This window comes from Lissotriton vulgaris, chromosome 1_1 (assembly GCF_964263255.1).
Source record: "Lissotriton vulgaris chromosome 1_1, aLisVul1.2, whole genome shotgun sequence".
In the NCBI taxonomy this organism is placed as follows: Eukaryota; Metazoa; Chordata; class Amphibia; order Caudata; family Salamandridae; genus Lissotriton; species Lissotriton vulgaris.
Window position 1 is genome coordinate 260,761,870 of NC_141685.1, and position 12,068 is coordinate 260,773,937.

The 12,068-nt window shown below is 46.7% G+C and overlaps 1 protein-coding gene across 1 annotated transcript in view; it reads left to right on the plus strand.

The window, feature by feature from the left end:
- Positions 1–12,068, plus strand: part of LOC147746874 (uncharacterized) — a 290,318-nt gene that overhangs the window by 210,097 nt on the left and 68,153 nt on the right. Inside the window, exon 10 of the mRNA XM_086952279.1 lies at positions 7,486–7,574. Coding sequence (XP_086808405.1) covers positions 7,486–7,574 — 89 coding nt within the window. The remainder of the gene's footprint in view (positions 1–7,485; positions 7,575–12,068) is intronic.

A 12,068-nucleotide genomic window follows, 5' to 3' on the forward strand; every position in this document is an offset into this window, starting at 1 on the left:
TTACATGTAATCACAGCAGTTTACATAGAATCAGTTACGTTGCACATTTCAGGATCTTGAACCGATTAGGTTATCACAGCGCTTTACATAAGACAGCATTCGATGTCCAGTGCCCTCCTCCGCCGTGTAGCGGGGGACCACTTCCAGCCCTCCGAAGTCGTCGAGCTGTTGGGACTAGGCTCTTGGAATTTCAGCTGCCCCTTTACAACTAATTTGTTTGAAGTCATGACAGAAGTCTCAATCCCAGCATCTCAATCGGTGCATTACAGGTAAAAACAGGATATGGGACCACTACGTAAGACCAAATAGTGTAAACTATGGGCACCCCGGAATATATGAGGAAGCAGTCGATGCGTTACAGGTAAGAAACAATTTCATAACAGGTTATAGGGCCAGTACATAGAGAGACAAATTGTTGTACATTGTAAGCATCCAGGAATATATGTTGTAGCAGTCGGTGCATTATAGGTAAGGACAGTTGCAAAAACAAGTAGATGTAGAAAAGCTGCAATAAAAGGCAGACACTATCACAGGATACAGGCAAGTAAGGAGCGCTGTAGTAGAACTTAGACTATGTGTCTGGTCTCAGCTCTTGCTCCAATAGTGAGATTGAACTAGTCCATGATGGCCGCCACTGCGAAAGAACAGTCTAAAATGGCTGCCAAGAAGGGGAATCATAGTCCTCTGTTTGTTGTTATTGCTTTGGACCTGTGTGGAGGAGGAGGAGATATGCCGAGGAGCCTCGTGGGCCTCTGGAGGTACCGGCAGAGATTTATGGTTTCAGTTAGTGACCCCTGCCCTTGTGAACAATGGCGGTTTAAAAATGTGAAATGAGTGGAGTAAATAAAGTACCTTATGGTTATTTTGAGCTCAGTGGTATGACAAATCTAGCAGTACAGCAAAGTGGTCAGACCAGGCTAACGGGACCGGAGGTCCCACCTTCAGCCTAGGGTCATTGGAAAAGACTCCATCTAGTGTATGTCCTGCCAGATGGGTGGGGCCTACCACCAACTGAGCCAGACCGCAAGAGTCCAACATTTCCAGGAGTGCCTGGGTATCTCTAGATCCCGTATTCTCCAGATGGAAATTAAAATCGCCAAGGAGAGTAATATTGGGCCTCTCGATAAACGGCTCTAGCAATTTGATCATATCCTGGCTGAAAGAAGATCTAGGGCCCGGTTGTCTATAAAACAAGAGGCCGGAAAAAGAAACAGAAGGACTGGAATTAATAGAAAAGTAGAAAGCCTGGAAAGGGTCTGAGCGAGTAGAAAGAGACTAAGTGCGACTAATAAGAGAGTCCTTGTACAGGATTCCTACTCCTCCTCCTCGGCGAACAACTCTGTCCATCCTAGCCAGAGCATATCCGGTAGAAATAGAATCTACCAGGTCAAGTCCCGAGTCATCTGTTGCCCAGGTCTCTGTGATAAACACCCAAGTAGGCTTCCTGGCTGAGACAAAGTCCCTAAAAGCAATATTATTTTTACTAACTACCTCGCATTAATAAGAAACCCCTTTTCAGTCGTCAGACTGGGAGAGGGCTTGGGTACAGTAGAAATCGACTGTGACTTCCGTATATTCTCCTTTCCGGGACCACAACTCTGGCACCCACCACCCATCTTAACTCAGAAAGCCTCTGGGGCAATGGTATGGTAACAAGTCTTAGCAAGAGACCTAAGCTCAAGCAGGAGCTTTCTAGTATAACAAAGCCTTCCTTGTGAGCGAATAGTCGGTGGCGCAGCCTCCCTGGCCCCTGACGCGACCTTGGCGCGGACGGGCGCAGACAGGTTTGCCTTTGGTGCGTCCGCTATGCGCGGAGCAGGTCATGAGGGTTAAGTAGGGTGGCGCTGGGAGGTGGAACTAGCGTGTGACCCTCACTCCCCAATCAGCGAGAGACCAACAATCTGTGCTGGCACCCTCCACAACAAGCAGGAAAACCCGTGGTGGAATGGGGCGCTGGCGTGAAACTAACAAGTGCAGAGAGCCTGGCTCAAGAATAAGGTACACAGGGCAAAATATTTAAAAAATATTCAGGAAAAGGGAGTCTGATCTGAGCTGTCTGGTGGATTTATGGGGTTTGATGAGTGGTTTTAGTATTGGCAGACCTTTGCCCTGTAAGATTTTATGAGATATGCAGAGGGTTTTAAAGGCGATGCGCTCCTGAATGGGGAGCCAGTGAAGGGCTTTAAGGGAGGGTTTAGCCGAGCATCTGGATTTCGTCCCCGTGAGGAGTCTTGCTGCGGCATTCTGAGCGTGCTGAAGTTTTTTGATGACAGCTACTGGGGCGCCCAACTACAGGGCGTTTCCATAATCCAGTCTAGAGATAATAAGGCCCTGGATGAGAATTTTCCTAGACTGGGGTGGGGGGGACAAGAGGGAGGATCTTCCGGGCAGTTCGCATGAGCCCAAAGCAAGTGCCGGCTGTCTTTCTCGCTTGGGATATGAAACTGAGATCCTGGTCGAGCCAGAAGCCTAAGATCTTGATTTCCTTTTTTGGTGCAGGGGGGGAGCCCATGCTGGGTGGACAGGCAAGGGACTTGGGGAGTTTGTGTGGGTCGCCTAGGAGCATAATCTCAGATTTCTCACCGTTGAGTTTTAGTCGAGCGTCGCATATCCATTTGGATATATTATGCAGACAGGAGGCTTGATTCTCCATGGACTGGTCGGTTTGATTGAAGGAGACTACTAGTTGGGTGTCGTCGGCGTACATGACCACCTTTATGAGGCAGCCTTCAGCAAAATCAGGGGCTGTCTTCGAGACGTGGCCAAATGGATGAACACTAATAAGCTCAAAATGAATGCGAGCAAAACGGAGGTGCTTTTCTTCGGAAATCTCAAACATCCCCCTCCGGACCTGTGGTGGCCAACGGAAATGGGCCCTGCCCCTTCTCCCGGAACCCATGCGAAAAATCTAGGAGTAAGATGGGATGAGAACCTGTCTTTCTTGCCGCATATACAACAGCTCACCGCTGGCTGCCTGCACAAACTCAGAAATTTGCGGAAATTTCTGCCCCTGCTACCAGTTGAGTGTCGAAAAACGGTTGTTCACGCAACAATCACATCTCGACTTGACTATTCTAATGGCCTCTATCTTGGTCTGCCCAAATATGCGATGCAACGCTTACAGATCGTGCAGAATGCGGCTGCGAGATTGATAAAACGTGTCCCTTTCAGGCAGCACATCTCTCCGCATCTGCATGAGCTGCATTGGTTGCCAGTGGCTAGCAGAATTAAGTTCAAGGTGCTTACCCTGGCCTTCAGAGCGCTAAAAGGCACGTGTCCCAATTATCTAAAACTCCGACTCCCCCGCTACCACCAAAAACGAGAGCTGCGCTCAAACTCCCTGCTCAAGTTAACTGTACCGCGCGTGAGGAAAGCTAGACTTGGAGGCAGGTCCTTCTCGGCCGGCACGGCGATACTTTGGAATACCCTGCCCCTTGCCATCCAATCCGCCACGACAGAAGCCAGCTTTAGGAAGCTCCTAAAAACTTGGCTCTTTATGCAATAATTCTGTTCTTCCTCTTGACTACTCGCTCTTTGCTGTAGGACTCGCTAGCGCCGGGACACCTCCCCAGAGGTAGCTGTTTGCGCTCTATAAGCATCTGTATTATTATTATTATTATTATGCCGAATGGTGAGGCTATGTCGTCTAAGGGGGCCATGTAAACATTAAAAAGTGTGGGGCTCAGGGATGATCCCTGAGGAACCCCACATTGAAGGGTAAGAGCTTTGGAATGGCCATGACTATCGGCCACTTGGAAGGTCCTATTCTCCAGAAACTATTTTTACCAGGCCACGGCGGTGCCAGTGACTCCAGTTTTGTGAAGACGGTGGAGGAGGATGATATGATCCACCGGGTCAAAGGCAGCGCTTAGGTCCAGGAGGATCACTGCCTCTGACACCCCTGCGTCCAAGATGGATCTGGTCTCCTGTGTCACGGCCAATAGGGCGGTGTCGGTCCCCTGTCCTGGTCTGAACCCAGTCTGGGAGTGGCGTAGGAGGTTGTTGGTCTCTAAAAAGGTAGATAGCTGTTCGTTCACGATTTTTTCTGCCACTTTGCTAATGCCTGGGAGGAGGGAGATGGGTCTAAAGTTTGAGGGGTCCGTGGGGTCTAGGTGGGGTTTTTTGAGGAGTGCACAAACTGTCGCACTTTTCCAATTGGCGGGAACTGTCCCTCGGGAGAGGGAGGCATTTATCAGCCTGGTTAGGAGTGGGGATATTGTAGGAGCAACTAATTTCAGCTTGCTCATGGGCGCTGGATAGGCCGGGGACCCACTCTTCACTTGATTGAGGGTGGCCACCAACCTCTCGATGGAAATGGGGAGGTAGGCATCCAGGAAGGGGGCGCCTTGGTCGATGGGCCAGTCTGATGGATCTGTCGGGGGGTGGAGCTGGGGAAAGGTCTTTAGGATTTTGAGAATTTTAGATGAGAAGAACTCGGCGAGTTGGGTGCATCTGGCGCCGGTGGGGTCACCGACAGGCTGAGGTTCGGGGACTTTCATAAGTGACCGTACTATACGGTAGGTCTACTTCGACGAATTGGCTGTATCTAGAATTTTCCATTCAAAATAGGCAGCTTGCGTATTTTTTATAAGGATTTTATATTGTTTCATGGAAGATTTAGGACATTAAATTATCTAGGTAGTGGTGGTTAACGATTTCTCTGACTTGTGTCTGTAGGCCCCAGTGACCATGAAATTGGGCCACGGGTATCTGCTTGGATACCTGACTCTTCAAATAAGGCCGGAGATTTTGTACACTTGTATAAAGAACAATAACAAGATCTCACACTTCCTCCTAATCTGGGCCTGCTGATGGATTCCCTAGAAGCTCCTGCAGTCTGATCATCAGAGAGGAGGCAGAGGTGGGTACATGGTTCTCAAGACCAGTCACTCAAGCTGAGCGGCCCATACTACAGCTAAACAATTAAGTAAACAAACGCGGTCCCTAAAGTGGAAGAGGACTGCCCTATAAATAAAATTAAAAAAGTGACGGTTTGATAGGAAATTGAAAGCGCGCCATGCGCGTTGTGCGTGCCTCACTTAGGAAACGTGATCCGGCAGTACACACCTCATGAAGGTAAGAAAGTTCTTCACGACAGCGAAAGGCAGACGATCAAGTCCAGATGGGCCAGACGAAAAGGGGCAAGGGCGGCAACCAAAAACCCTCAGTTCCAATCAAAGGCCACCGTTTTACATAAACCATGACGCCAGCCAATGACAATAAGGGACGGGGCTTCAAGTCCCCTTCTTAAAGCTCCTTCTTCACAATATCTTTTGCAGAGCAAGCGAGACCTAAAAAACTATGCTTTAAGGTTTTTCCCTTTTGTATGTGTGATGTACAATGCTGCACACATTCGAAGTGACAAAAACGCAAATTGAAAATATTTCTCCTCGTTCCACCTTCCTCAAGGAGGCGTAGGATTTGTCTACAATTCTTTGCAGGTTATTATTTGGGTCAAAACTCATGGGTGGTTGCACAGGACCACCCATGCACTGCCGTGGAACGCCCGATTGACGCAAAGTAATGCAAGGGGTAGCGCACTGCACAACTTTAGGATGCTGCCCAATGTAAATCCAGATGTGTGTTAGATAGTAAATCCCACCTTAAAACTTGACTTCAGGTTTACTGTAAAAAAGTAATGCAAACCCGACTCATATCATTAGTATATCTTGGCCCTAGTCTACACTCAGTTAAAAAAAAAATTAGACTATTTAGTACTCTGCTTATTGCAACATACAAAAAGCTTGTTTTCGGAGCCTCCGATAAATAGTTGCCTGTAACACTTAGGGCCATATTTATCAAGCCATTGCTTCATGCAAAGGCTTAAGTCTGATTTACTGAGGCATGCAGAGCCACCTTGTGTGCCTCTGCGGGGCCTAGTCAATCTGGAGTAAGGCAAAACAGTGAAAGCCGCTGCCTTGCGTTACTCTGCGTTGGGAAGGTGTTCCCACGCGTCCACCATGGATTTTGGCACATTCCCAAATTTACTAAGAGTAGTAAACCTGGGACTGCAGCAAAATGTTACACCATCCCAACAGAGGCGCCACAAGGAGAAATATCTTTAGTTCTTTTTTTATTTCTCAAAGGCCATCACAAATGCCTCGAAGGACTGTATTTGTGCAGGAAGGTGTCTCTTACTGCACAAAACAATCCGCCATGGCACAAGGAGGCCTGCGTTGACACTAGGCAAGCTCAGGGAGAGAGCAAGAATGCGTGATCTCAGTAAATATTGCAGATTCCTGCTCTCGCCCTAACATGTAGCGCAGCAAATTGTCTTGCTGCGTTGTGACTTTTTTAATAATTCTGGCCCTTAGCCTGTTTATTCCTGTGATACTACCTTTTGTCAACATCTTTGTTCACGCACTGTCAGCATTTGTTGAATTACAGTCCTACACAAATACCAGAAGATTCCATGTACAAGCTTCTACTTGTTTTATACTTCTAGAATGTAGGCATGTTGAAAATCGTGAGTCATATCATTCTTTCCTCTTCCAACCCTTTGGTTTACTTGTTTGAGTATTAATATTGGCAGTACATAGGCTTTCTGGCCTTTTCATCTTTTTCATTGCTTTCGTGTGGTGTCTCTTAGACGCCTTCGGTTAACCAGGCAACAGGTCTGAGATGTTCTCTAGTCTAAACTATGCCAGCTCTTGTAGGAAAACTCAACTTCTTTCATAACTACTTTGCATGAAAGAAATTAAATCAAACCACTATCCTTTTTAGGTATCTGACAACTAAATGTTTAAAACGCAAAAACTATGCCCCACACAACATCCATTCTCCCTGTCATTCTGTTAGATCTCTTAAGATGGCTATCGGATATACTTTCAATAATGCCTCTTAATTTATAACTCTTCTGATTGCCCACTATCCTATGGCAAGGGGTACATCTCTCACGTTACAGTGCCAAGCTGTTGTAGGAATTGGTGATAGAGTACCCATAAGGATTCAGTAACTAGCATAACGAAGGTCCCTGGTAGGTTTACTTAAATATAACTCTGCTTGAGGCTCCGGCCATGAAGGGTCTTCTTGGGAGGGAGTGGCAGAGTATCATCCAGTCTTCAGGCTCAGTCCCTTTACATGACTTTTCTAAGCTAGTTTGCTTAGCTTTCCCCACTCCAGCTGTTTTCAGTCAGACGTAACATTTAATATAAACAATTATTAATTTCACAAAATTCCTAAAACATTCTGTCTGTGAGCATGCGTGCTCACACACACTCACTCCATCTTGCGCACACACAAGTCATGCTGACAGCCGCTGAAAATATGTTTATATCATGGTGCACTATGTATGAATGCTAAGAAAAATGTACAGAACACAATGATATACAGTCTGTTGTACTCATTGTCCCTTTTACCAAGACCCTCCTTTGCACACACAACCCACAGCTAGTGCCTCTTAGGAGCTGCATCATGCAGAAATCCTGTGGTGCAGCTATCAAGAGATTGTGAAACAGACTATAACACATTTCATTAACTCTGCAGGATCACAATATCCAACATCAAAGATGAAATACAGAAACTTTACGCTCAAGGCAGCCTGCGGCACCCAGCCACCAAGAAGGAGAGAAGCCGTGAGTACCCGCAGCGCACACTCAATGTGTTGTGAATGGCAGCAGCACTGGGGATCACTTACTCCATCATTTATTTATTTATTTGCTGGCTTTTATAGCGCTATGAATAGACTCCCGGAGGAGTATCTCCGCGCTTGTGACAGTCAGCCTGAGAAACTATAGAGGTAGCAAAGATATTACATTTATCTATTTAGGACAGAATCTGAAGAAAAGGAAATTAGCTAAAATGAGCTAAACAGAAACGTTTTCAGGTTCTTTCTGAAACGAAGATGGTTAGAACATTGTCTCAATGACAGTGGGAGCATATTCCAATAATTGGGACCCACCACAGACAAGGCCCTGCCGCCTAGCCTGGTTTTACTGATCTTGGGTACATTTAATAGCAACTGTTCGCTGGACCTTAGGGTACGGGCAGGAACATATGGAACACATTTTTTGACAAATATTCAGGTCCTAGTTCATGAAGACTTTTATGAATAGTACAGCAGGTCTTGAACTTTACTCGTAAACGTATGGGCAGCCAGTGAAGTTTACGTAATAAAGGTTTAGATGGAGATCTGGGGGGTGCATTAAGCACTTGCCTGGCTGCTGTATTCTGCACTACCTGCAGACGGTCTAAAACCTCTTCATTAGCTCCTGCTAGAAGACCATTACAGTAATCAAGACGGCTGATCACTAAAGCCTGAACTAAAGTTCTTCTATGGGAGTCAGGGAGGAAAGGAAATATCCTGCGGAGGAGACCTATCACGTGGAAACAGGATCCCACAGTGATGTTAACATGTTGTTTCATGGTCAACTCCGGTTCCAGACGTACCCCCAGGTTCTTGATTATTGATTTAGGTTCAGGGACTGGGCCTAGGTCCAGAGGCCACCTATCAGGGGACCATTGGACCCTGGCTTTACCGAAGAGCATCACCTCGGTCTTCCTAACATTACATTGAAGAAAGTTGGAAGACATCCATCGCGCTACTGCCTTCATCCCATCGGAGAAAGATTGTATAATCTCCGGAGTAAGTTGTTTAAAGGGGAAGAGTAGCTGCGTATCATCAGCGTAGGACACTGGGCAGAAGCCAAAGGCTCTGGTTATTTCTGCCAAGGGAGCCACATAGGTATTAAACAGGGTCGGGCTTAAACACGATCCCTGCGGGACCCCCGCAGGGATCGTATGGTTTTAATCTTTGCGGGACCCCCGCACTTTCATATGGTTTTAATCTTTATAGTACTGTGCTAACAGGAATCAAACTGGTCTTTGGGCTACAGAGCCCTGTCTGAACAATGCAATGTACTAACAGATCATCACTAAACAGTCACACTTTACCAGACCTCCTTGACTCCAGGTGATTCCTAGAACTCCTTGTACCACCTCAAACTCAATCCGGACAAGACGGAGCTAGTCTTGACCGGAGGTGGTTGCAGTCCCTGGTCCCCTTCTCACTGGCCTCTTTCACTTGGTGTTCCCCCGCTCCCTGTCCCCAAGGTCAAAACCCTCGGTATCCTCCTCAATCCTTCACTCTCTGTTCACTCACAGGTTAATTCGGTTGTTTCCTCCTGCTTTTTCTCCCTCAGAACTATTAGGAAGATCTCTCGCTTTTTCTCCCTACCTGCCCTAAAGATCATAGTGATGGCTATGGTGCTCTCGCGCCTTGATTGCGGCAACATCATTTACAACGGCGCTCCAGCCTACGCCATTCACCGTCTGCAGCTAGTGCAGAACCAGGCTGCCCGCCTGATCCACGGCCTGCCTAAATTCCACTGTGCCACTCCTCTATTGCAGGCACTGCACTGGCTGCCGGTTAAAGAGCGAGCCTTGTTCAAGCTTGGCTGCCTCACTTTTCAGGCCAAAATGGGCACCGCCCCGGAGTTTATTTGCTCCGTCATTAAGCCTTACACACCAGGCAGAGAGCTTCGCTCCACCCATCAGGCACTCCTAAACACCCACCGATTCAGAAAGAAAAAGGCGGGCGGAACAAAATTTGCAGTTCTCGCTCCTATGTTTTGGAACTCCCTTCCTGCGGAACTCCGCATGACACCTTCTTACACTGAGTTCCGGAAAGGTCTTAAAACCCTGCTCTTCGCCCGAGCTCACGCTGTCTAAACTCCCTCCGCTCCTGTTGTCTCCTCGCAATCCAAAAGCGCCAAGAAACCGCGTGGTAGAAGCGTGCTATACAAATGTTTTTAAATTCAAATTCAAATTAAAAAAGAGCACCCCGACTCAGAATGTGGGCGATGTGCAGTGCTCAATTGGTGAGAAAAATGCAACTTAATATGAAACCTGTATACTACATTTGATGTGCTCTGTTGTATTATATTTAAATAGTGTTAAGCGTTGTATAGAGAATTGGGCTTTTGTTGCATTCACCCCCCTTCTGCCCCCTTTTAGCTACTAGATGTTGATTTTGGACTCTGACACTGAGGCAGGCTAACCATCTGTTGGTGCCAGTGCTCCTTCCCTAAAACAAGGTAAAGTCAAATTATGCTACAACTGGCTAAGGGCTTTAGCTCCTCTGTAAGTCCTTAGTAAAGGGTGCTCCATGTACCTAGCACAGGGGTACTAAAGAGGGTCCCTAAGGGCTGCAACATAGCTTATGCCACCCTAAGGGATCCACATGCAGCGTGTCCGTGGCTGGTGACGGAATGATTCCGTCACCAGCGCTCAAGGGGTTAAAAATTTCAATACATCAAAAATGTATACATTAAAAAAACAATGCTACATTCATATCACAATGAGAGACAAAAATCCAAGTGCAAGCAATTAATTTCATCTATTATAAGTTGTTTCCTATAGAATTCGTTTTGTTATATGTTAGACTGTTCACAGCCCTTCATATTCTATTGGACAGTGACAAGTTCCTGGGATGCAACTGATTAAAAACAACAGGCATCGACGTGTTTCGGTGATATTGTTCAGATGTAAACCACCTTTCTCAAGACTAAAATTATATAACAGTCTCTCTTGTGAAAAGAACCAGCAAATTCCTTGGCAATTCCAAGGATGGCACGGGAACTTGTATCTTCCACTTGATATGGGCGGGGCTCCTAGGGGCTCCAAACGCCAGATTTACACAATCTTCTTTAGAGCTAATACATAGGCGCAGTACTCTTCCTGAATTGTTTAAATAATGGAGGTACAACCAGGTATTCCCTACAGCCTTGATCCTGTGTGGGAATCCAGAGAATACTTGTGCATATACCGTGCTGCAATACTGCTGGAAGTCAGTGAACCTGTATTATTCGTATAGATAGGGTTTCCACAGTGCCTCCACTGATAGTGGGACCTGGCTCAGCAGCAGCTCCGGTCCTCAATCGGCAAACAGTCAAACCACATATAAGAAAACAAATTCCATGTATTATAAGTGACCAGTAGGGTCTGGGGTCTTTTGAGTGAATGTGTATGATTGATAGTACAAGGGAAAGTCGTCTACAAGGAATTTGTTTAACCACTATCATTCATACTATTTGTTGAAACCTTAATCAATGAGATTGTCATACAAGAACTATCTCACAGGAGTCCACAGAACAACATTTAAAGATATCTGAAAGCAAAAGTAACACACGGGAGAACCTAATTATACATAAAATCTTGAATCTAATGCAGAAATGTCATGAAAGAATGTATAAATTAATTCAACAAAACAATTCATAACATAACAACCACTCCTATTAATCAGGTGAGAGCAACTAAAAAGCATAATTGCTCTTCCATACATGGATGCCTTAGGAGATGGTGTGCAGGTCGATGTTTCGGTCGTCATGTGCCCCAGGGTTATTGGGAAGAACGAATCTCCCGGGTTGGAAAGGCAGAATTGTCTCAAAATCTCTTCTTGGCTTAGAACTAAGTTCAACCGATAAGACCTCAATATCCGAACATGGAGAAAGATTCATGCTCCATTTCACGGACCGTCATTGGCCGAGTCAGTTTGCTGCGTTTTGAACAAGCATGAATTGAGGACACGTTCTTCAATCTTTTGGAATCTATCCAGAACTGCGAGACTCCTGCACCGGAATCTGACACCACTGCACCCGAGCTCCACAGCCTGAGGAGAAGTGAACCAAGGGTGTCCCTATGTGGCAGAGGATCTCAAGGGTCTAGCTCCCCCTATGGGTTCCCCCGAACTGTTCCCCCAGTCCCTTCGTGTAGCCGGACCTTTCTCCCATTGAAGTGAATGAGACCCCCAACGCTGTGATGCACCTTTTCATCGGGACGCCCCAGAGTCTCCTGAGGTGACCTGTTGGTGTGGCCATGTACCTTCCCTCATTCTTGTCTCAAGTCCAGAGGAACAGTCCCGGAAGTCACTCACAAGTGTCCGAATGCAATACATGCCTGCCACACTTGTGGTACAAAAAGTGTGGCAGGGTATGCTCAGACGTGAGTCCCTTGCTCACTTTGCCACTGGATTCAAGCAAGCCGGGCTGAAGACGGCTGGAATGCCAGAAACCGGTCCTCGGAAGCTTGTTTCCGGTCCAGGAAAGACATGGCTTGGCAGTTCGGGCTGG